Source organism: Crinia signifera, chromosome 3 (assembly GCF_055691185.1).
Source record: "Crinia signifera chromosome 3, ASM5569118v1, whole genome shotgun sequence".
NCBI lineage: Eukaryota > Metazoa > Chordata > Amphibia > Anura > Myobatrachidae > Crinia > Crinia signifera.
The window spans coordinates 341,635,042-341,662,923 of record NC_139219.1 but is presented as its reverse complement, the minus strand read 5'-3'; the positions used below and the strand labels follow the sequence as shown (position 1 = coordinate 341,662,923).

The following is a 27,882-nucleotide window of genomic DNA, read 5'->3' as shown; positions in this document are numbered from 1 at the left end:
GCTCACTATAGCAGAGAGAGAGGGGAGGGGCACGCTCACTATAGTAGATAGAGGGGAGGGACACGCTCACTATAGCAGAGAGACACTGGGGAGGGACACGCTCACTATAGTAGATAGAGGGGAGGGACACGCTCACTATAGCAGAGAGACACTGGGGAGGGACACGCTCACTATAGCAGAGAGAAAGGGGAGGGACACGCTCACTATAGCAGTTTTAATATTATTAGAGGGCACCTACTTCTGTTGGGCACCACATGAAGTTTACACCGGCTGTCCACAGCGACACTCAGCATGGCCGTCTCATTGTCACCCCGTAGGGCTCTACCTTGCTTTGTGTCAGGAAAGAAGGCAAGGTCTGTTACCACAATGCCGTGGGCTTCTTCCACATAATACAGCTTCTGTGGGACACAACACAGGATACACTGTCTATTATACTGGACTTAGACTGGATACAGAGCAGTAAGCAGCACTATCTAACAACTCCGCAGCATATGCTGCCCCAACACTGACACCCCGACATACCCCAACACCATACCATCACAGACAACCTGAACTACCCCAACACGGACACCCTGACCTACCCCAACACCATACCATCACAGAAAACCTGAACTACCCTGACTACCCCAACACGGACACCCTGACTTACCCCAACATGGACACCCTGACCTACCCCAACATGGACACCCTGGCCTACCCCAACACCATTCCATCACCCAACACCATTCCATTACAGACAACCTGAACTACCCTGACTACCCCAACACGGACACCCTGACCTACCCCAACATGGACACCCTGACCTACCCAAACATGGACACCCTGGCCTACCCCAACACCATTCCATCACCCAACACCATTCCATTACAGACAACCTGAACTACCCTGACTACCCCAACACGGACACCCTGACCTACCCCAACATGGACACCCTGACCTACCCCAACATGGACACCCTGGCCTACCCCAACACCATTCCATCACCCAACACCATACCATCACAGACAACCTGAACTACCCTGACTACCCCAACACGGACACCCTGACCTACCCCAACATGGACACCCTGGCCTACCCCAACACCATTCCATCAGCCAACACCATTCCATCACAGACAACCTGAACTACCCTGACTACCCCAACACGGACACCCTGACCTACCCCAACACCATTCCATCACCCAACACCATACCATCACCCAACACGGACACCCTGACCTACCCCAACACCACTCCATCACCCAACACCATACCATCACCCAACACGGACACCCTGACCTACCCCAACACCATTCCATCACCCAACACTGACACCCCGACCTACCCCAACACCATACCATCACAGAAAACCTGAACTACCCTGACTACCCCAACACGGACACCCTGACCTACCCCAACATGGACACCCTGGCCTACCCCAAAACCATTCCATCAGCCAACACCATTCCATCACAGACAACCTGAACTATCCTGACTACCCCAACACGGACACCCTGACCTACCCCAACACTGACACCCCAACCTACCCCAACACCATTCCATCACCCAACACGGACACCCTTACCTACCCCAACACCATTCCATCACCCAACACCATTCCATCACAGACAACCTGAACTACCCTGACTACCCCAACACGGACACCCTAACCTACCCCAACACCATACCATCACAGACAACCTGAACTACCCTGACTACCCCAACATGGACACCCTGACCTACCCCAACACCATTCCATCACCCAACATGGACACCCTGACCTACCCCAACATGGACACCCCGACCTACCCCAACACCATTCCATCACAGACAACCTGAACTACCCTGACTACCCCAACACGGACACCCTGACCTACCCCAACACCATTCCATCACCCAACACCATACCATCAACCAACACGGACACCCTAACCTACCCCAACATGAACACCCTGACCTACCCCAACACCATTCCATCACCCAACACCATACCATCAACCAACACGGACACCCTGACCTACCCCAACATGGACACCCTGACCTACCCCAACACCATTCCATCACCCAATACCATACCATCAACCAACACGGACACCCTGACCTACCCCAACATGGACACCCTGACCTACCCCAACACCATTCCATCACCCCTGATACCCGCAAGGGCTTGTAATAGGCAGCTGCAACATCACCCCCACCTGCATGAGACATAAGCCTCCAAGGCTTATGGTTAAAAGGGGCCTGCTGGCACCCTAATTCCCCCACGGGGCTCATCCCAGGTATCCCCACAAACCCACATTCACTTGATTGTTGTACTGTATTTCTCATGTACATTGTTATACACTGTTTATGATTTAATAAACATTTGCTATAAACCACAAGTATCTTGTCATTTACACACAACGCAAGACCAAGGGTGAGCGCTTAACAACAACCATTGATTTACCCTACAATTGAGCACGGACGACTCAGTTAAGCTGCCCCCACATACAAAGGTTTAAGCGCTGTAACCATAACCATAAATCACATCACCAAACACAGACACCCTGACCTACCCCGACACGGACACCCTGACCTACCCTGACCTACCCGAACATTGACACCCCGACCTACCCCAACACGGACACCCCGACCTATACCAACACGGACACCCAGACCTACCCGAACATTGACAACCTGACCTACCCCAACACGGACACCCCGACCTACCCCAACACGGACACCCCGACCTACCCCAACACGGACACCCCGACCTATACCAACACGGACACCCAGACCTACCCCAACACGGACACCCCGACCTACCCCAACACCATTCCATCACCCAACACTGACAAATTGACCTACCCCAACACGGACACCCCGACCTACCCCAACACGGACACCTCGACCTACCCCAACACGGACACCCCGACCTACCCCAACACGGTCACCCTGACCTACCCCAACACGGACACCCCGACCTATACCAACACGGACACCCAGACCTACCCGAACACGGACACCCCGACCTACCCCAACACGGACACCCCGACCTACCCCAACACCATTCCATCACCCAACACGGACCCCCAGACCTACCCCACCAACACGGACCCCCCGACCTATCCCACCAACACGGACCCCCCGACCTATCCCACCAACACGGACCCCCCGACCTACCCCACCAACATGGACCCCCCGACTTACCCCACCAACACGGACCCCCCGACCTACCCCACCAACACGGACCCCCCGACCTACCCCACCAACACGGACACCCAGACCTACCCCACCAACACGGACACCCCGACCTACCCCACCAACACGGACACTCCGACCTACCCCACCAACACGGACACCCCGACCTACCCCACCAACACGGACACCCCGACCTACCCCACCAACACGGACACCCCGACCTACCCCACCAACACGGACACCCCAACCTACCCCACCAACACGGACACCCCAACCTACCCCACCAACACGGACACCCCGACCTACCCCAACACGGTCACCCCGACCTACCCCAACACTGACACCCCGACCTACCCCAACACTGACACCCCGACCTACTCCAACACGGACACCCAGATCTACCCCAACACGGACACCCAGACCTACACCAACAAGGACACCCAGACCTATACCAACACGGACACCCAGACCTATACCAACACCGACATCGCACTCACCTGAAGGGAAAAAGAGATGTAAATGGCCACAGAACCGGTGACTGAGCCCAAACCCAGGAAAGTTCCACAATCACTGCAGAATTCAGAAATGAACAATTAGGCATAGAAAGTGCAACGATGAAGCAGGCGGCTTACTACAGATGTACAGAGAGTGACACAGGCAGAGACCCAATGACAGAGGGAGTATTACCGACGTACAGCACGTGTCACACAGGCAGAGAACCAATGACAGAGGGAGTACTACCAACGTACAGCACATGTCACACAGGCAGAGAACCAATGACAGAGGGAGTACTACCGACGTAAAGAGAACCAATGACAGAGGGAGTACTACCGACGTACAGAGTGTGACACAGGCAGAGAACCAATGACAGAGGGAGTATTACCGACGTACAGCATGTGTCACACAGGCAGATAACAAATCGCAGAGGGAGTACTACCGACGTACAGCACGTGTCACACAGGCAGAGAACCAATGACAGAGGGAGCACTACCGACGTACAGAGAATCAATGACAGAGGGAGAACTACAGACGTACAGAGTGTGACACAGGCAGAGAACTAATGACAGAGGGAGTACAACCAACATACAGAGAACCAATGACAGAGGCAGTACTACCGACGTACAGCACGTGTCACACAGACAGAGAACAAATCACAGAGGGAGTGGAACTTACAGTATGTAATATCTGGGCTCCCGTTTTTCTTATGAGACCGCGTCCCCTCGCCACGCTTTGGGCACGGTGGCTCGCTGTGCTCGCCACACTATATAAAATCAACTCCATGCGTAGTTGGATAGTAGGGGTATAAAAATGGGGTGCATTTAACATGGGAGTCCAGATAATACATAAGTACAGAGGGAGTACTACCGACGTACAGAGAATCAATGACAGAGGGAGTACTACCGATGTACAGCACGTGTCACACAGGCAGAGAACCAATGACAGAAGGAGTACTACCGACGTACAGAGAATCAATGACAGAGGGAGTACTACCGATGTACAGAGAATCAATGACAGAGATAGAACTACATACGTACAGAGTGTGACACAGGCAGAGAACCAATGACAGAGGAAGTACTACCGATGTACAGCACGTGTCACACAGGCAGAGAACCAATGACAGAAGGAGTACTACCAACGTACAGAGAACCAATGACGGTGAACTACCGACGTACAGAGTGTGACACAAGCAGAGAACCAATGACAAAGGGAGTACTACCGAAGTACAGCACGTGTCACACAGGCAGAGAACCAATGACAGAGGGAGTACTACCGATGTACAGAGAACTAATGACAGAGGGAGTACTACCGACGTACAGAGAACCAATGACAGAGGGAATACTACCGACGTACAGAGAACCAATGACAGAGGGAATACTACCGACGTACAGAGAACCAATGACAGAGAGAGTACTACCGATGTACAGAGAACCAATGACAGAGGGTGTACTACCGATGTACAGAGAACCAATGACAGAGGGTGTACTACCGACGTACAGAGAACCAATAACAGAGGGAGTACTACCGACGTACAGAGAACCAATGACAGAGGGAGTACTACCTATGTAAAGAGAACCAATGACAGAGGGTGTACTACCTACATACAGAGAACCAATGACAGAGGGTGTACTACCGACATACAGAGAACCAATGACAGAGGGAGTACTACCGACATACAGCACGTGTCACACAGGCAGAGAACCAATGACAGAGGGTGCACTACCGACGTACAGAGAACCAATGACAGAGGGAGTACTACCAACATACAGCATGTGTCACACAGGCAGAGAACCAATGACAGAGGGAGTACTACCTATGTAAAGAGAACCAATGACAGAGGGTTTACTACCGACATACAGAGAACCAATGACAGAGGGAGTACTACCGACATACAGCATGTGTCACACAGGCAGAGAACCAATGACAGAGGGTGTACTACCGACATACAGAGAACCAATGACAGAGGGAGTACTACCTATGTACAGAGAACCAATGACAGAGGGTGTACTACCGACGTACAGAGAACCAATGACAGAGGGTGTACTACCGACGTACAGAGAACCAATGACAGAGGGTGTACTACCGACATACAGAGAACCAATGACAGAGGGTGTACTACCTACATACAGAGAACCAATGACAGAGGGTGTACTACCTACATACAGAGAACCAATGACAGAGGGTGTACTACCTACATACAGAGAACCAATGACAGAGGGAGTACTACCGACATACAGCATGTGTCACACAGGCAGAGAACCAATGACAGAGGGAGTACTACCGACGTACAGAGAACCAATGACAGAGGGAGTACTACCTATGTACAGAGAACCAATGACAGAGGGTGTACTACCGACGTACAGAGAACCAATGACAGAGGGTGTACTACCGACATACAGAGAACCAATGACAGAGGGTGTACTACCGACATACAGAGTACCAATGACAGAGGGTGTACTACCTACATACAGAGAACCAATGACAGAGGGAGTACTACCGACATACAGCATGTGTCACACAGGCAGAGAACCAATGACAGAGGGTGTACTACCGACATACAGAGAACCAATGACAGAGGGAGTACTACCGACGTACAGAGAACCAATGACAGAGGGAGTACTACCGACGTACAGAGAACCAATGACAGAGGGAGTACTACCGACGTACAGAGAACCAATGACAGAGGGAGTACTACCGACATACAGCATGTGTCACACAGGCAGAGAACCAATGACAGAGGGTGTACTACCGACATACAGCACGTGTCACACAGGCAGACAACCAATGACAGAGGGAGTACTACCGATGTACAGAGAACCAATGACAGAGGGAGTACTACCGACGTACAGAGAACCAATGACTGAGGGAATACTACCGACGTACAGAGAACCAATGACAGAGGGAATACAACCGACGTACGGAGAACCAATGACAGAGAGAGTACTACCGATGTACAGAGAACCAATGACAGAGGGTGTACTACCGACGTACAGAGAAGAAATGACAGAGGGTGTACTACCGACGTACAGAGAACCAATAACAGAGGGAGTACTACCGACGTACAGAGAACCAATGACAGAGGGAGTACTACCTACGTAAAGAGAACCAATGACAGAGAGTGTACTACCTACATACAGAGAACCAATGACAGAGGGTGTACTACCGACATACAGAGAACCAATGACAGAGGGAGTACTACCGATATACAGCATGTGTCACACAGGCAGAGAACCAATGACAGAGGGTGTACTACCGACACACAGAGAACCAATGACAGAGGGAGTACTACCGACGTACAGAGAACCAATGACAGAGGGAGTACTACCGACGTACAGAGAACCAATGACAGAGGGAGTACTACCTATGTAAAGAGAACCAATGACAGAGGGTGTACTACCTACATACAGAGAACCAATGACAAAGGGTGTACTACCGACATACAGAGAACCAATGACAGAGGGTGTACTACCGACATACAGAGAACTAACGACAGAGGGTGTACTACCTACATACAGAGAACCAATGACAGAGGGAGTACTACCGACATACAGCATGTGTCACACAGGCAGAGAACCAATGACAGAGGGAGTACTACCGATGTACAGAGAACCAATAACAGGGGGAGTACTACCAATGTACAGAGAACTAATGACAGAGGGAGTTCTACCATTGTACAGCATGTGTCACACAGGCAAAGAACCAATGGCAGAGGGAGAACTACCGACTTACAGAGAAGCATTGACAGAGGGAGTACTACCTATGTACAGAGAACCAATGACAGAGGGAGTACTACCTATGTACAGAGAACCAATGACAGAGGGAGTACTACATACGTACAGAGTGTGACACAGGCAGAGAACCAATGACAGAGGAAGTACTACCGATGTACAGCACGTGTCACACAGGCAGAGAACCAATGACAGAAGGAGTACTACCAACGTACAGAGAACCAATGACGGTGAACTACCGACGTACAGAGTGTGACACAAGCAGAGAACCAATGACAAAGGGAGTACTACCGAAGTACAGCACGTGTCACACAGGCAGAGAACCAATGACAGAGGGAGTACTACCGATGTACAGAGAACCAATGACAGAGGGAGTACTACCGACGTACAGAGAACCAATGACAGAGGGAATACTACCGACGTACAGAGAACCAATGACAGAGGGAATACTACCGACGTACAGAGAACCAATGACAGAGAGAGTACTACCGATGTACAGAGAACCAATGACAGAGGGTGTACTACCGATGTACAGAGAACCAATGACAGAGGGTGTACTACCGACGTACAGAGAACCAATAACAGAGGGAGTACTACCGACGTACAGAGAACCAATGACAGAGGGAGTACTACCTATGTAAAGAGAACCAATGACAGAGGGTGTACTACCTACATACAGAGAACCAATGACAGAGGGTGTACTACCGACATACAGAGAACCAATGACAGAGGGAGTACTACCGACATACAGCATGTGTCACACAGGCAGAGAACCAATGACAGAGGGTGCACTACCGACGTACAGAGAACCAATGACAGAGGGAGTACTACCAACATACAGCATGTGTCACACAGGCAGAGAACCAATGACAGAGGGTGCACTACCGACAAACAAAGAACCAATGACAGAGGGAGTACTACCTATGTAAAGAGAACCAATGACAGAGGGTTTACTACCGACATACAGAGAACCAATGACAGAGGGAGTACTACCGACATACAGCATGTGTCACACAGGCAGAGAACCAATGACAGAGGGTGTACTACCGACATACAGAGAACCAATGACAGAGGGAGTACTACCTATGTACAGAGAACCAATGACAGAGGGTGTACTACCGACGTACAGAGAACCAATGACAGAGGGTGTACTACCGACGTACAGAGAACCAATGACAGAGGGTGTACTACCGACATACAGAGAACCAATGACAGAGGGTGTACTACCTACATACAGAGAACCAATGACAGAGGGTGTACTACCTACATACAGAGAACCAATGACAGAGGGAGTACTACCGACATACAGCATGTGTCACACAGGCAGAGAACCAATGACAGAGGGAGTACTACCTATGTACAGAGAACCAATGACAGAGGGAGTACTACCTATGTACAGAGAACCAATGACAGAGGGTGTACTACCGACGTACAGAGAACCAATGACAGAGGGTGTACTACCGACATACAGAGAACCAATGACAGAGGGTGTACTACCGACATACAGAGTACCAATGACAGAGGGTGTACTACCTACATACAGAGAACCAATGACAGAGGGAGTACTACCGACATACAGCATGTGTCACACAGGCAGAGAACCAATGACAGAGGGTGTACTACCGACATACAGAGAACCAATGACAGAGGGAGTACTACCGACGTACAGAGAACCAATGACAGAGGGAGTACTACCGACGTACAGAGAACCAATGACAGAGGGAGTACTACCGACGTACAGAGAACCAATGACAGAGGGAGTACTACCGACATACAGCATGTGTCACACAGGCAGAGAACCAATGACAGAGGGTGTACTACCGACATACAGCACGTGTCACACAGGCAGACAACCAATGACAGAGGGAGTACTACCGATGTACAGAGAACCAATGACAGAGGGAGTACTACCGACGTACAGAGAACCAATGACTGAGGGAATACTACCGACGTACAGAGAACCAATGACAGAGGGAATACAACCGACGTACAGAGAACCAATGACAGAGAGAGTACTACCGATGTACAGAGAACCAATGACAGAGGGTGTACTACCGACGTACAGAGAACAAATGACAGAGCGTGTACTACCGACGTACAGAGAACCAATAACAGAGGGAGTACTACCGACGTACAGAGAACCAATGACAGAGGGAGTACTACCTACGTAAAGAGAACCAATGACAGAGAGTGTACTACCTACATACAGAGAACCAATGACAGAGGGTGTACTACCGACATACAGAGAACCAATGACAGAGGGAGTACTACCGACATACAGCATGTGTCACACAGGCAGAGAACCAATGACAGAGGGTGTACTACCGACACACAGAGAACCAATGACAGAGGGAGTACTACCGACGTACAGAGAACCAATGACAGACGGTGTACTACCGACGTACAGAGAACCAATGACAGAGGGAGTACTACCTATGTAAAGAGAACCAATGACAGAGGGTGTACTACCTACATACAGAGAACCAATGACAAAGGGTGTACTACCGACATACAGAGAACCAATGACAGAGGGTGTACTACCGACATACAGAGAACTAATGACAGAGGGTGTACTACCTACATACAGAGAACCAATGACAGAGGGAGTACTACCGACATACAGCATGTGTCACACAGGCAGAGAACCAATGACAGAGGGAGTACTACCGATGTACAGAGAACCAATAACAGGGGGAGTACTACCAATGTACAGAGAACTAATGACAGAGGGAGTTCTACCATTGTACAGCATGTGTCACACAGGCAAAGAACCAATGGCAGAGGGAGAACTACCGACTTACAGAGAAGCATTGACAGAGGGAGTACTACCTATGTACAGAGAACCAATGACAGAGGGTGTACTACCGACGTACAGAGAACCAATGACAGAGGGTGTACTACCGACATACAGAGAACCAATGACAGAGGGTGTACTACCTACATACAGAGAACCAATGACAGAGGGTGTACTACCTACATACAGAGAACCAATGACAGAGGGAGTACTACCGACATACAGCATGTGTCACACAGGCAGAGAACCAATGACAGAGGGAGTACTACCGACGTACAGAGAACCAATGACAGAGGGAGTACTACCTATGTACAGAGAACCAATGACAGAGGGTGTACTACCGACGTACAGAGAACCAATGACAGAGGGTGTACTACCGACTTACAGAGAAGCATTGACAGAGGGAGTACTACCTATGTACAGAGAACCAATGACAGAGGGAGTACTACCTATGTACAGAGAACCAATGACAGAGGGTGTACTACCGACGTACAGAGAACCAATGACAGAGGGTGTACTACCGACATACAGAGAACCAATGACAAAGGGTGTACTACCTACATACAGAGAACCAATAACAGAGGGTGTACTACCTACATACAGAGAACCAATGACAGAGGGAGTACTACCGACATACAGCATGTGTCACACAGGCAGAGAACCAATGACAGAGGGAGTACTACCGACGTAAAGAGAACCAATGACAGAGGGAGTACTACCTATGTACAGAGAACCAATGACAGAGGGTGTACTACCGACGTACAGAGAACCAATGACAGAGGGTGTACTACCGACATACAGAGAACCAATGACAGAGGGTGTACTACCGACATACAGAGTACCAATGACAGAGGGTGTACTACCTACATACAGAGAACCAATGACAGAGGGAGTACTACCGACATACAGCATGTGTCACACAGGTAGAGAACCAATGACAGAGGGTGTACTACCGACATACAGAGAACCAATGACAGAGGGAGTACTACCGACGTACAGAGAACCAATGACAGAGGGAGTACTACCGACGTACAGAGAACCAATGACAGAGGGAGTACTACCGACGTACAGAGAACCAATGACAGAGGGAGTACTACCGACATACAGCATGTGTCACACAGGCAGAGAACCAATGACAGAGGGTGTACTACCGACATACAGCACGTGTCACACAGGCAGACAACCAATGACAGAGGGAGTACTACCGATGTACAGAGAACCAATGACAGAGGGAGTACTACCGACGTACAGAGAACCAATGACTGAGGGAATACTACCGACGTACAGAGAACCAATGACAGAGGGAATACAACCGACGTACAGAGAACCAATGACAGAGAGAGTACTACCGATGTACAGAGAACCAATGACAGAGGGTGTACTACCGACGTACAGAGAACAAATGACAGAGCGTGTACTACCGACGTACAGAGAACCAATAACAGAGGGAGTACTACCGACGTACAGAGAACCAATGACAGAGGGAGTACTACCTACGTAAAGAGAACCAATGACAGAGAGTGTACTACCTACATACAGAGAACCAATGACAGAGGGTGTACTACCGACATACAGAGAACCAATGACAGAGGGAGTACTACCGACATACAGCATGTGTCACACAGGCAGAGAACCAATGACAGAGGGTGTACTACCGACACACAGAGAACCAATGACAGAGGGAGTACTACCGACGTACAGAGAACCAATGACAGACGGTGTACTACCGACGTACAGAGAACCAATGACAGAGGGAGTACTACCTATGTAAAGAGAACCAATGACAGAGGGTGTACTACCTACATACAGAGAACCAATGACAAAGGGTGTACTACCGACATACAGAGAACCAATGACAGAGGGTGTACTACCGACATACAGAGAACTAATGACAGAGGGTGTACTACCTACATACAGAGAACCAATGACAGAGGGAGTACTACCGACATACAGCATGTGTCACACAGGCAGAGAACCAATGACAGAGGGAGTACTACCGATGTACAGAGAACCAATAACAGGGGGAGTACTACCAATGTACAGAGAACTAATGACAGAGGGAGTTCTACCATTGTACAGCATGTGTCACACAGGCAAAGAACCAATGGCAGAGGGAGAACTACCGACTTACAGAGAAGCATTGACAGAGGGAGTACTACCTATGTACAGAGAACCAATGACAGAGGGAGTACTACCTATGTACAGAGAACCAATGACAGAGGGTGTACTACCGACGTACAGAGAACCAATGACAGAGGGAGTTCTACCAATGTAAAGCATGTGTCACACAGGCAGAGAACCAATGACAGAGGGTGTACTACCGATGTACAGAGAACCAATGACAGAGAGAGTACTACCGATGTACAGAGAACCAATGACAGAGGGTGTACTACCGATGTACAGAGAACCAATGACAGAGGGTGTACTACCGATGTACAGAGAACCAATGACAGAGGGTGTACTACCGATGTACAGAGAACCAATGAAAGAGGGTGTACTACCGACGTACAGAGAACCAATGACAGAGGGAGTACTACCGATGTACAGAGAACCAATGACAGAGGGTGTACTACCAACGTACAGAGAACCAATGACAGAGGGAGTACTACCAACGTACAGAGAACCAATGACAGAGGGTGTACTACCAACGTACAGAGAACTAATGACAGAGGGAGTTCTACCATTGTACAGCATGTGTCACACAGGCAAAGAACCAATGGCAGAGGGAGAACTACCGACTTACAGAGAAGCATTGACAGAGGGAGTACTACCTATGTACAGAGAACCAATGACAGAGGGTGTACTACCGACGTACAGAGAACCAATGACAGAGGGAGTTCTACCAATGTAAAGCATGTGTCACACAGGCAGAGAACCAATGACAGAGGGTGTACTACCGATGTACAGAGAACCAATGACAGAGAGAGTACTACCGATGTACAGAGAACCAATGACAGAGGGTGTACTACCGATGTACAGAGAACCAATGACAGAGGGTGTACTACCGATGTACAGAGAACCAATGACAGAGGGTGTACTACCGATGTACAGAGAACCAATGAAAGAGGGTGTACTACCGACGTACAGAGAACCAATGACAGAGGGAGTACTACCGATGTACAGAGAACCAATGACAGAGGGTGTACTACCAACGTACAGAGAACCAATGACAGAGGGAGTACTACCAACGTACAGAGAACCAATGACAGAGGGTGTACTACCGACGTACAGAGAACCAATGACAGAGGGTGTACTACGGACGTACAGAGAACCAATGACAGAGGGTGTACTACCTACATACAGAGAACCAATGACAAAGGGTGTACTACCGACATACAGAGAACCAATGACAGAGGGAGTACTACCGACATACAGCATGTGTCACACAGGCAGAGAACCAATGACAGAGGGTGTACTACCGACACACAGAGAACCAATGACAGAGGGAGTACTACCGACGTACAGAGAACCAATGACAGACGGTGTACTACCGACGTACAGAGAACCAATGACAGAGGGAGTACTACCTATGTAAAGAGAACCAATGACAGAGGGTGTACTACCTACATACAGAGAACCAATGACAAAGGGTGTACTACCGACATACAGAGAACCAATGACAGAGGGTGTACTACCGACATACAGAGAACTAATGACAGAGGGTGTACTACCTACATACAGAGAACCAATGACAGAGGGAGTACTACCGACATACAGCATGTGTCACACAGGCAGAGAACCAATGACAGAGGGAGTACTACCGATGTACAGAGAACCAATAACAGGGGGAGTACTACCAATGTACAGAGAACTAATGACAGAGGGAGTTCTACCATTGTACAGCATGTGTCACACAGGCAAAGAACCAATGGCAGAGGGAGAACTACCGACTTACAGAGAAGCATTGACAGAGGGAGTACTACCTATGTACAGAGAACCAATGACAGAGGGAGTACTACCTATGTACAGAGAACCAATGACAGAGGGTGTACTACCGACGTACAGAGAACCAATGACAGAGGAAGTTCTACCAATGTAAAGCATGTGTCACACAGGCAGAGAACCAATGACAGAGGGTGTACTACCGATGTACAGAGAACCAATGACAGAGAGAGTACTACCGATGTACAGAGAACCAATGACAGAGGGTGTACTACCGATGTACAGAGAACCAATGACAGAGGGTGTACTACCGATGTACAGAGAACCAATGACAGAGGGTGTACTACCGATGTACAGAGAACCAATGACAGAGGGTGTACTACCGATGTACAGAGAACCAATGAAAGAGGGTGTACTACCGACGTATAGAGAACCAATGACAGAGGGAGTACTACCGATGTACAGAGAACCAATGACAGAGGGTGTACTACCAACGTACAGAGAACCAATGACAGAGGGAGTACTACCAACGTACAGAGAACCAATGACAGAGGGTGTACTACCGACGTACAGAGAACCAATGACAGAGGGTGTACTACGGACGTACAGAGAACCAATGACAGAGGGTGTACTACGGACGTACAGAGAACCAATGACAGAGGGTGTACTACGGACATACAGAGAACCAATGACAGAGGGAGTACTACCGACATACAGAGAACCAATGACAGAGGGAGTACTACCGACATACAGCATGTGTCACACAGGCAGAGAACCAATGACAGAGGGTGTACTACCGACATACAGAGAACCAATGACAGAGGGAGTACTACCGACGTACAGAGAACCAATGACAGAGGGAGTACTACCGACATACAGCATGTGTCACACAGTAAGAGAACCAATGACAGAGGGAGTACTACCTATGTACAGAGAACCAATGACAGAGGGTGTACTACCGACATACAGAGAAACATTGACAGAGGGTGTACTACCGACATACAGAGAACCAATGACAGAGGGTGTACTACCTACATACAGAGAACCAATGACAGAGGGAGTACTACCAATGTACAGAGAACTAATGACAGAGGGAGTACTACCTACATACAGAGAACCAATGACAGAGGGAGTACTACCGACATACAGCACGTGTCACACAGGCAGAGAACCAATGACAGAGGGAGTACTACCTACATACAGAGAACCAATGACAGAGGGAGTACTACTAATGTACCGAGAACTAATGACAGAGGGAGTTCTACCATTGTACAGCATGTGTCACACAGGCAAAGAACCAATGGCAGAGGGAGAACTACCGACATACAGAGAATCATTGACAGAGGGAGTCCTACCTATGTACAGAGAACCAATGACAGAGGGAGTACTACCGACTTACAGAGAAGCATTGACAGAGGGAGTACTACCTATGTACAGAGAACCAATGACAGAGGGTGTACTACGACGTACAGAGAACCAATGACAGAGGGTGTACTACCGACATACAGAGAACCAATGACAGAGGGAGTATAACCGATGTACAGCACGTGTCACACAGGCAGAGAACCAATGATAGAGGGAGTACTACCGATGTACAGAGAACCAATGACAGAGGGAGTACTACCTATGTACAGAGAACCAATGACAGAGGGAGTACTACCTATGTACAGAGAACCAATGACAGAGGGAGTACTACCTATGTACAGAGAACCAATGACAGAGGGAGTACTACCTATGTACAGAGAACCAATGACAGAGGGTGTACTACCGACATACAGAGAAACAATGACAGAGGGTGTACTACCGACATACAGAGAACCAATGGCAGAGGGAGTACTACCTACATACAGAGAACCAATGACAGAGGGAGTACTACCTACATACAGAGAACCAATGACAGAGGAAGTACTACCGACATACAGCACGTGTCACACAGGCAGAGAACCAATGACAGAGGGTGTACTACCGACATACAGAGAACCAATGACAGAGGGAGTACTACCGACGTACAGAGAACCAATGACAGAGGGAGTACTACAGATGTACAGAGTGTGACACAGGCAGAGACTCAATGACAGAGGGAGTACTACCGATGTACAGAGAACCAATGACAGAGGGAGTTCTACCAATGTACAGAGAACTAATGACAGAGGGAGTTCTACCATTGTACAGCATGTGTCACACAGGCAAAGAACCAATGGCAGAGGGAGAACTACCGACTTACAGAGAATCATTGACAGAGGGAGTACTACCTATGTACAGAGAACCAATGACAGAGGGAGTACTAACGACTTACAGAGAAGCATTGACAGAGGGAGTACTACCTATGTACAGAGAACCAATGACAGAGGGAGTACTACCTATGTACAGAGAACCAATGACAGGGAGTACTACCAATGTACAGAGAACCAATGACAGAGAGTGTACTACCGACATACAGAGAAACAATGACAGAGGGTGTACTACCGACATACAGAGAACCAATGACAGAGGGAGTACTACCTACATACAGAGAACCAATGACAGAGGGAGTACTACCTACATACAGAGAACCAATGACAGAGGGAGTACTACCGACATACAGCACGTGTCACACAGGCAGAGAACCAATGACAGAGGGTGTACTACCGACATACAGAGAACCAATGACAGAGGGAGTACTACCGACGTACAGAGAATCAATGACAGAGGGACAACTGCAGACGTACAGAGTGTAACACAGGCAGAGAACCAATGACAGAGGGAGTACTACAGATGTACAGAGTGAGACACAGGCAGAGACTCAATGACAGAGGGAGTACTACCTATGTACAGAGAACCAATGGCAGAGGGAGTTCTACTAATGTACAGAGAACTAATGACAGAGGGAGTTCTACCATTGTACAGCATGTGTCACACAGGTAAAGAACCAATGGCAGAGGGAGTACTACCGACTTACAGAGAAGCATTGACAGAGGGAGTCCTACCTATGTACAGAGAACCAATGACAGAGGGAGTACTACCGACTTACAGAGAAGCATTGACAGAGGGAGTACTACCTATGTACAGAGAACCAATGACAGAGGGTGTACTACCGACTTACAGAGAAGCAATGACAGAGGGTGTACTACCGACATACAGAGAACCAATGACAGAGGGTGTACTACCGACGTACAGAGAACCAATGACAGAGGGTGTACTACCAACGTACAGAGAACCAATGACAGAGGGAGTCCTACCTATGTACAGAGAACCAATGACAGAGGGAGTACTACCTATGTACAGAGAACCAATGACAGAGGGTGTACTACCGACGTACAGAGAACCAATGACAGAGGGTGTACTACCGACATACAGAGAACCAATGACAGAGGGTGTACTACCGACATACAGAGAACCAATGACAGAGGGAGTTCTACCAATGTAAAGCATGTGTCACACAGGCAGAGAACCAATGACAGAGGGTGTACTACCAACGTACAGAGAACCAATGACAGAGAGAGTACTACCGATGTACAGAGAACCAATGACAGAGGGTGTACTACCGATGTACAGAGAACCAATGACAGAGGGAGTACTACCGACATACAGAGAACCAATGAAAGAGGGAATACTACCGATGTACAGAGAACCAATGACAGAGGGTGTACTACCGACATACAGAGAACCAATGACAGAGGGTGTACTACCGACATACAGAGAACCAATGACAGAGGGAGTACTACCTATGTAAAGAGAACCAATGACAGAGGGTGTACTACCTATATACAGAGAACCAATGACAGAGGGTGTACTACCGACATACAGAGAACCAATGACAGAGGGTGTACTACCGACATACAGAGAACCAATGACAGAGGATGTACTACCTACATACAGAGAACCAATGACAGAGGGAGTACTACCGACATACAGCATGTGTCACACAGGCAGAGAACCAATGACCAATGTACTACCGACATACAGAGAACCAATGACAGGGAGTACTACCGACATACAGAGAACCAATGACAGAGGGAGTACTACCGACGTACAGAGAACCAATGACAGAGGGAGTACTACCGACATACAGAGAACCAATGACAGAGGGAGTACTACCGACATACAGTATGTGTCACACACAGAAAACCAATTACAGAGGGTGTACTACCGACATACAGCATGTGTCACACAGACAGAAAACCAATTACAGAGGGTGTACTACCGACATACAGCATGTGTCACACAGGCAGAGAACCAATGACAGAGGGAGTATGACCAATAAACAGTGTACTACTGATTAATAGAGAATGATACACAGAGAAACAATGGCTGCTAGGTTAGCTTACATAGAATCTGCTGCGCTATATAAGACACTGTAACGGGATCTGCTGCGCTATATAAGACACTGTAACGGAATCTGCTGCGCTATATAAGACACTGTAACGGGATCTGCTGTGCTATATAAGACGCTGTAACGGAATCTGCTGCGCTATATAAGACGCTGTAACGGAATCTGCTGCGCTATATAAGACACTGTAACGGAATCTGCTGCGCTATATAAGACACTCTAACGGAATCTGCTGCACTATATAAGGTGCTGTAACGGAATCTGCTGCGCTATATAAGACACTGTAACGGAATCTGCTGCGCTATATAAGACACTGTAACGGGATCTGCTGCGCTATATAAGACACTGTAACGGGATCTGCTGCGCTATATAAGACACTGTAATGGAATCTGCTGCGCTATATAAGACACTAACGGGATCTGCTGCTATATCAAACACTGTAACGGAATCTGCTGCGCTATATAAGACGCTGTAACGGAATCTGCTGCGCTATATCAGACACTGTAACGGAATCTACTGCGCTATATAAGACGCTGTAACGGAATCTGCTGCGCTATATAAGACACTGTAACGGAATCTGCTGCGCTATATAAGACACTGTAACGGGATCTGCTGTGCTATATAAGACACTGTAACGGAATCTGCTGCGATATATAAGACGCTGTAACGGAATCTGCTGCGCTATATAAGACACTAATGGAATCTGCTGCGCTACATAAGACACTGTAACGGAATCTGCTGCGCTATATAAGGTGCTGTAACGGAATCTGCTGCGCTATATAAGACACTGTAACGGAATCTGCTGCGCTATATAAGACACTGTAATGGAATCTGCTGTGCTATATAAGACACTGTAACGGAATCTGCTCACACACAGATTACTGCCGGTATACAGAGAGCACATACAGGTTACTGCCGGTACACAGAGAGCACATACAGATCACACACATGTTACTGCCGGTACACAGAGAGCAGATACAGATCACACACAGGTTAATAGGAGCGAGAGGCGACTAGCCGGGAGAGACCGTAAACTATTAGGCTGTGCTCCCAAAGCCAGGAGGTGTGCCCTATCATATTGCTGGGGTTAGGTAGGAGGCAAGTAGATAGTAAGGAAGAGATAGGAGGAGGAAAGAAGGGGGAAGGTAGGAGAGGGCTATAGGGTGCAGGCCCCTCCCCAGGGGGCGTATACCCATACTTAAGCACAGGACAGGTAAAGGGGGAGGGTCAGAAAGTGCAGCAGGTGAGGCAGAAAGGATTGTCCAGCAAGAACATCCAGGAGGCAGCAGAGGAATGATACAGAAATATTCTGATAAGTATTCCTTCTTATTCTTTTACTTAATTCCATATTCGGCACCCTGCTACCCTGCTGCAATCTGCTGTTACAAACTCCCAATGTCTCTGTAATTTTATGAATTCAATCTTTAATGCAGATAGAATTTTATCACATGTTTTATATTATGCTGAGCAACTTTCCCCATAGGAATAAAAGCACCTAATAGAGTCTTACACCTATAACCTAACAGTACAGTTGAGATTCAGTGCAGAAGTTATTTAAATGCACACTTCTAGTTTAAGGCCAAAAAATTAGTACTTAGGGATTTATTATTATACTCTAGTCGCTGCAGCCTTCAGGAAAACCGCATAGAATTAGGCCCAATTCAGGCAAGTTAGAAACAAGTCCCATCCCCCCTCCCCCTAATTATATTACTGAGGGCTTGTTTACATGGCATATACAATACCTTTACCTACCCCTCCCACCAGGCAGGGCATACAATGGAGTCAGCAGGATGCCTAGCAATGATAAACAAATGCAGAATTCGGGCAATAATATGAAATGTGTGATTATAGATGAGCATTGGTAGAGCTGAGTTGTTTCTTATCATATGTACTAGGGGAATTACATACAGTTTTCGGTAACATAATACAATATTGCATAGCAGTGTTATTAGGATATGACAAAGCATATGTTTAGATAGGCAGAATGCAAATATGGGAACGCATGTTTTTTTTTTTTATTATTATTTATTTATTTTTATTTAAAGTTAATATAATGCAGGAAAATTCATTATATAGTGCAATTTTCAGCGTGTAAGGCATCATAGGGGTATTAATAGACAGTATTATAAGTATGTTGCGGAATGGGGGAATGATATATTGTATCAGGTTAGATTAAGCTGCAGTCAGTAATATAATATGGTGTCACATACAAATTAGTATGTACAATAATAATAGTATACAGGATATCAATAATTGAATTTATTACGTTTGTGCATGATAAGCATTTTACTGCATATTAGACTGTTATATCTTTGGCTAGGCCAGAGTAACCTTACGTTACTTCCTGAAAAGCGCTGGGTAATCTGCTGCTTTATACAAAATCCTGTGATGTTAGAATTCTGTTAAGTCAATTCATGCAATTGTATAAGAAGTAATGAATATAATTAGGGCACAGGGGCTAGAATTTGCTGGAAATTTGGAAATGGAATAAACAAAGCAGAATAATCACAGCAAAATCTAAGGCATTTTGTGTAACATGGGTGGAAAACAGTCATAGGCGCAATAGCATGAGCAGGGTGTAGATCAAATTATGTATAGGAATCAGAAGGGTGCAAGGAGACCTATGTGCAGTGCACCTGCCAGCAATGTGGTGGCAACATATTATAACCTTTATGCTAATACAAGGGATAACAGCCCCTTCTTTGGAAGCTTAGTACAAGTTCTCTGTCATGGTCATTTAGAACAAAGGTAATGCACTATTTACTGAACAAGCTTAGTGAAAATTCTAATGCCAACGGGGCTTAATGGAACACTACAAATTTCCATGGGGGTAGCTATTCAGGCACTTGTATATGGATAGAGGCAGGGTAGGAAATCTAAAAAAAAAAAAAAAAAAAAGGGAGAATGCAGGGAGGTGGCATTATAGGATTATTGCTCATGTTTTGGGAGGCTGCATGGTGCAACGTATTTACACACAGTACAAACTAACATGTTTTATGTCACCTCGCAGTGCAACCCTTCTTCTTCCACCTGCAGATGCCTAAGGATCGGGGGGTATGGCCAGGCTCATGACCTGGACGGACGCTGAGCTACGGCAATGCCGAAAGCGTAGTATGCAAATGTACTCTTTCTTGACAAGAATAAGTTCTACGTTGTGTTAGTATGCGCATAAAGTAGCAAGAGCCTTACATTCGCCATAGTGAAGAAAGCATTAGTGACAGCGGCACGGAGAAGCTGCAGGTCAGCCGGAGATGTGTTAGTGCAGAGAGTGCAAAGCGCATGCCAAACGGCCAGGTCACGGGAAATTCAGGCTCAGGCTCAGCCATCACATGTCTTACCCAGCAGGAAAATCAGTGAATGACGCCTTAGAAAAGCAACAGTGCAGCGTCGCTTACCAGTCTTTTAAAGATGTGGGGTAGGGGCCCAATTGGGGAAGATAGATATCGAATCAGCATTTAGGCTCCTCCCCCTTCACCTACATAGTCACGGATTCATGGGACTAAAGTTCAAGGGCAGTTACTATGTGGCTCTATGCTTACCCATGGGTTGCGCCATTTCATGTGCATTCTTAAAAAAAAAATATATATATATATATTTCAGCACGTTCCTGCACTGGTGCGTTGAGGCAGGGACGGGCTGCAGGACAATTGCGCACTATGTGGATGGCTTTCTAATGGTCAGCCAGGTGAACACTGATACATGCGAGCGGCTGTTAAAATCCACGCAGGCACTGTTCCACAATTTTGGTGTTCCCATAGCAACGGAAAAAACAGAGGGGCCTATGAACAAACTGCCGTATCTGGGAATTGAAATAGATACCACCAGCAGGCTGTGTAGATTACCAGAGGACAAGGTTGCTGGCATTATGAGGCAGATTGGGGAGCATGCCAGAGCAGACAAGATTACACTAAAACAGCTCCAATCGTTGTGGGGGACACTGAATTTCACATGCAGGGTTATCCCTATGGGCTGGAAAGGGCCACAGCAGGGGTAAGTAAGCCGCATCATCTGATTAAGCTGACAACAGAAATCAGAGAAGACATGTTGATGTGGGAGACAATTCTAAGGGAATTCAAGGGTATTCGCATCTTGCCGGCACCGCCTGTGTCGAGCAAGAGGCTGCAGCTGTGCACCAACGCAGCAAGGTTTTTGGGGATTCAGGGCATATCTCGAGGGAGAATGGTGCGCATCGCAGTGGCCGCAGAGCTGGGTCGGAGCAGGGCTGACAAGGAACATGCTGCTGCTAGAGCTGTTCCCGATCACAGTAGCGGTGGAGTTGTGGAGTAGCTGGTTAGCCAACAAGGAAATATCCTTCTGGTGTGACAACCTGGGGGTGGTCCAGGCGGTCAACAGGCAGAGTGCCTCCTCCCCACCAGCGATCAATCTGATCAGGTATTTGGTATTGGTTTGCCTGCGGCACAACATTAACTTTCGCGCCAAGCACGTCCCAGGGGTAGATAACATTATAGCGGATGCCCTCTCAAGGGGAAAATGGGAAGCGGCACCTCATGCGCAGCTGCAAGGTTTAACATCATTTATGGCAGGTTGTCAAGATGGCGTGAACAAGCTGGTGAAAGACTTGATAGCGCCTGTGACATGGAGAAGCTACAGGGTAGCTTGGGAGGAATGGGGGAAACATAAGAAAATAGCAGCGAAGGAGGGTAAGTGGGAAAGCGAAGTGCAAAAAGAATTCCTGTGGGGAAGGTACAAAGACGAGAAGTCTAGGGCGCAAGCGAGCGTAGCGCTGGCAGCCATTGCTTTCTTTACAAAAGTAGCAGGGGAGGAGGACATTACAAAGAGCTTTACCATCAGCTGAATGATGAAAGGTTGGGGCAGGCGGAGCCCAACGGAACCTGATTCTAGCCGGCCCATTACAGAGACAATGCTGGGGCAGCTCATGGCGGCAGCAAAAGACATGTGCAAAGGTGGTGTTTGAAACAGCATTGCTCATGGCAGCATTCGCAATGGCATTCCATGGGCCATTTAGGGTTAGCAAGCTGGTGGCTGCATCAAAAGCTTGCAAGGGGTCAGGCATGTTGGCGGACAATGTATCAGTGAGTGGAACGGTGGTGGCCTGCAAGATACACAGGTCTAAGACAGACCAACAAGGCAAAGGAAAATGGGTGGCATTGCGGGAAGGAAGCAACCCAGAGACCTGCCCCGTTAATTTGGTAAAATAATACTTGGCGCTCAGAGCCAACGAGGGTAACGGAGGGTCTGAGGCCTTCTTGGCGCACGCGGATGAGTCCCCACTCACGGTATACCAATTTAAAATCCTGCTTAAGTGATGTGTGAAGGCTAATGGTTGGCAGGAAAAGGAGTATGGTACGCACTCGTTTAGAATTGGTGCAGCCACCACAGCGTTCAAAGCAGGGTGTTCGGATAAAGAGATAAATGCATCGGGAGGTGGTGCTCAGCTAGCTACAAGAAGCACATCAGGTTTGGGAGAAAGGAATTGATGCATAGCTAACACCCTGCCTGAGCGGAGGGTCTCCTGTGGTTGGTAATTTTATGTAATTTGTGTGCAGAGGGTCGTTATGAAGGTTTAAGTCATAGGGTGAGGGAAGGTCATGGTAAGGTGGCAGGCTACAGTTCTGAGAACCTAGCGTTGGCGAAAGTACCTGCGGGCCAGCCAAAGTGAGGCACCCAATAAAGGGGGTGCAGATCTCCAAAGGCCTGGCGTCGGGGTGGGGGCAAGTTGGGGACCCAGGTCGGTTACCGGTTTTAGTTGCGAGAAAGGGTCCATGGGCCCCCCCCCCCCACGGTCGGCTTGATTCAGTTACATTCGAGGGCTGGTGGACCGCAGTGCTTTCTTTGCCACCTAAGTGATTAAGATTATATTGGTAATCACTTGGCGCTCAGAGCCAACGAGGGTAAGGGAGGGTCTGAGGCCTTCTTGGCGCACGCAGACGAGTCCCCACTCACGGTATACCAATTTAAAACCCTGTTTAAGCGATGTGTAGGAATTGATGCATAGCTAACGCCCTACCCGAGCAGAGGGTCTCCTGTGGTTTCAAAATTTTATGTGAATTGTATGCAGTGGGTTGTTATTGAATATTTGAGTCATAGGGTGAGGGAAGGTCACGGTAAGGTGGCGGGCTGCGGTTCTTGGAACCTAGCGTTGGCGGAAGTACCTGCGGGCCAGCCAAAGTGTGGCGCCAGGAAGCGGAGGCACCCAAAAAGGGGGTGCAGATCTCCAAAGGCCTGGCGTCGGGGGGGGGGAAGTTGGGGACCCAGGTCGGTTACCGGTTTCAGTTGCGAGAAAGGGTCCATGGGCACCCCCCCACGGTCGGCTTGATTCAGTTACGTTCGAGGGCTGGTGGACCGCAGTGCTTTCTTTGCCACATAAGCGATTACGATTATATTGTAATCTGATTAATAAATGTGACCTTTAATTCGCCATAAACAAATGACTCTGTTTTGGTTATTTCAGGAGAAAGGGGAGCAGAGGGAAAGGGAAGGGGTGGGAGGGAGGATGTTTAAAGGGGTGGGGTTTCTTAGTCTCTTTAAGGGTAAAAGTATGGCGGGAGCATCAGACGCTCAGAGGTTTAATAGGAGCGAGAGGCGACTAGCCGGGAGAGACCGTAAACTATTAGGCTGTGCTCCCAAAGCCAGGAGGTGTGCCCTATCATATTGCTGGGGTTAGGTAGGAGGCAAGTAGATAGTAAGGAAGAGATAGGAGGAGGAAAGAAGGGGGAAGGTAGGAGAGGGCTATAGGGTGCAGGCCCCTCCCCAGGGGGCGTATACCCATACTTAAGCACAGGACAGGTAAAGGGGGAGGGTCAGAAAGTGCAGCAGGTGAGGCAGAAAGGATTGTCCCACCCACCCACCCTTGGACGAAGAAGGAGGAACATCCAAGAAGGATCTGTTTACAGCAAACTTCGTTTTAACAGGGCGCGGAAGTACCTGCGGGCCAGCCAAAGTGTGGCGCCAGGAAGCGGAGGCACCCAAAAAGGGGGTGCAGATCTCCAAAGGCCTGGCGTCGGGGGGGGGCAAGTTGGGGACCCAGGTCGGTTACCGGTTTCAGTTGCGAGAAAGGGTCCATGGGCACCCCCCCACGGTCGGCTTGATTCAGTTACGTTCGAGGGCTGGTGGACCGCAGTGCTTTCTTTGCCACATAAGCGATTACGATTATATTGTAATCTGATTAATAAATGTGACCTTTAATTCGCCATAAACAAATGACTCTGTTTTGGTTATTTCAGGAGAAAGGGGAGCAGAGGGAAAGGGAAGGGGTGGGAGGGAGGATGTTTAAAGGGGTGGGGTTTCTTAGTCTCTTTAAGGGTAAAAGTATGGCGGGAGCATCAGACGCTCAGAGGTTTACTGCCGGTATACAGAGAGCACATACAGATCACACACAGATTACTGCCGGTATACAGAGAGCACATACAGATCAAGATGCAATGAGTTTGCCAAATTCTTTGCAGATAAAGTATCTATCATCCGGGCTGGAATCCCCACACCTTAAATGGCTGCCTAGCTGAGCTCCAGGAGTGGATGAGTGCCAGTTGGCTGAGACTGAACCCAGATAAAACAGAAGTCCTGATGATAAATCACAGGACAAGACAGCAGCATAGCCAACTGACAGGTCTTAAGCTGGGGGGCACAGCACTAAAAAACTCTGATCATGTGCGGAATCTTGGTGTTGTCCTGGATAATGGCCTGACACTTAAACATCAGGTGTCAGCCACAATCAAATCCTCATTCTTTCATCTGAGAAACATAGCCAGAATCAAGCATTTAATTCCCTCAGAAGACCTTCCTAAAGTCATACATGCATTTATATCATCACGACTAGACTACTGCAATGCTCTCTACCTGGGTCTTCCAGCAAAAGAATTGCACCGCTTGCAGCTGGTACAAAATGCAGCCGCCAGACTATTAACTAACCAGCCCCGCTCCTGCCACATAACTCCCATTCTCTACGCCCTTCACTGGCTACCTGTAAAATGGCGAATCGTTTTCAAGATTGGCTTACTCACTTTCAAGGCCCTACATGACCAGGGCCCAAGGTACCTGCAACAGCTGCTGATCCCTTACTGTCCTACTCGATTACTACGATCCACTGAAGAAGGACTACTAACAGTACCCAGAATCTCCCTGAATTCATCTGGGGGTCGAGCTTTCAACTTTGCTGCTCCAACTCTGTGGAACTCTCTCCCTCGCACAGTGCGAGAAGCGCCCACTATAGAATCCTTTAAAAATAGACTAAAGACATACTTATTTACTCAAGCATTTCACTGACATCTACTGTTAAGTTTGTTTTGTATTTCGAGCTGTAAAGACAATGTGTGAAGCACTTTGAGTCCTATTGGGAGAAAAGTGCTATATAAATATCATTATTATTATTATTATTATTATCACACACAGGTTACTGCCGGTATACAGAGAGCACATACAGATCACACACATATTACTGCAGGTATACAGAGAGCACATACAGAGCACACACAGGTTACTGCCGGTATACAGAGAGCACATACAGATTACTGCCGGTATACAGAGAGCACATACAGATTACTGCCGGTATACAGAGAGCACATACAGGTTACTGCCGGTATACAGAGACCACATACAGATCACACACAGGTTACTGCCGGTATACAGAGAGCACATACAGACCACACACAGGTTACTGTCGGTATACAGAGAGCACATACAGACCACACACAGGTTACTGCCGGTACACAGAGAGCACATACAGACCACACACAGATTACTGCCGTTACACAGAGAGCACATACAGACCACACACAGGTTACTGCCGTTACACAGAGAGCACATACAGACCACACACAGGTTACTGCCGGTATACAGAGAGCACATACAGACCACACACAGATTACTGCCGGTATACAGAGAGCACATACAGACCACACACATGTTACTGCCGGTATACAGAGAGCACATACAGACCACACACAGGTTACTGCCGGTATACAGAGAGCACATACAGACCACACACAGATTACTGCTGTTACACAGAGAGCACATACAGACCACACACAGGTTACTGCCGGTATACAGAGAGCACATACAGACCACACACAGATTACTGCCGGTATACAGAGAGCACATACAGATCACACACAGGTTACTGCCGGTATACAGAGAGCACATACAGACCACACACAGGTTACTGCCGGTATACAGAGAGCACATACAGATCACACACAGGTTACTGCCGGTATACAGAGAGCACATACAGATCACACACAGATTACTGACGGTATACAGAGAGCACATACAGAGCACACACAGGTTACTGCCGTATACAGAGAGCACATACAGAGCACATTGTAAGCTTGCGAGCAGGGCCCTCCTACATTTTGACTGTCTGTAAATACCCTGTTTTGTTTCACTGTCTGCTATTGTAAAGCGCAACGGAATATGCTGCGCTATATAAGAAACTGTTAATAAATAAATAAATAATACAGGTTACTGCCGTATACAGAGAGCACATACAGATCACACACAGATTACTGCCGGTATACAGAGAGCACATACAGAGCA

At 48.0% G+C, this 27,882-nt stretch overlaps 1 protein-coding gene across 1 annotated transcript in view; it reads right to left on the bottom strand.

The window, feature by feature from the left end:
- PREB (prolactin regulatory element binding) overlaps window positions 1-27,882 on the bottom strand; it is an 85,981-nt gene that overhangs the window by 20,485 nt on the left and 37,614 nt on the right. Inside the window, 2 exon segments of the mRNA XM_083178990.1 lie at window positions 239-398; window positions 3,656-3,728. Coding sequence (XP_083035116.1) covers window positions 239-398; window positions 3,656-3,728 — 233 coding nt within the window.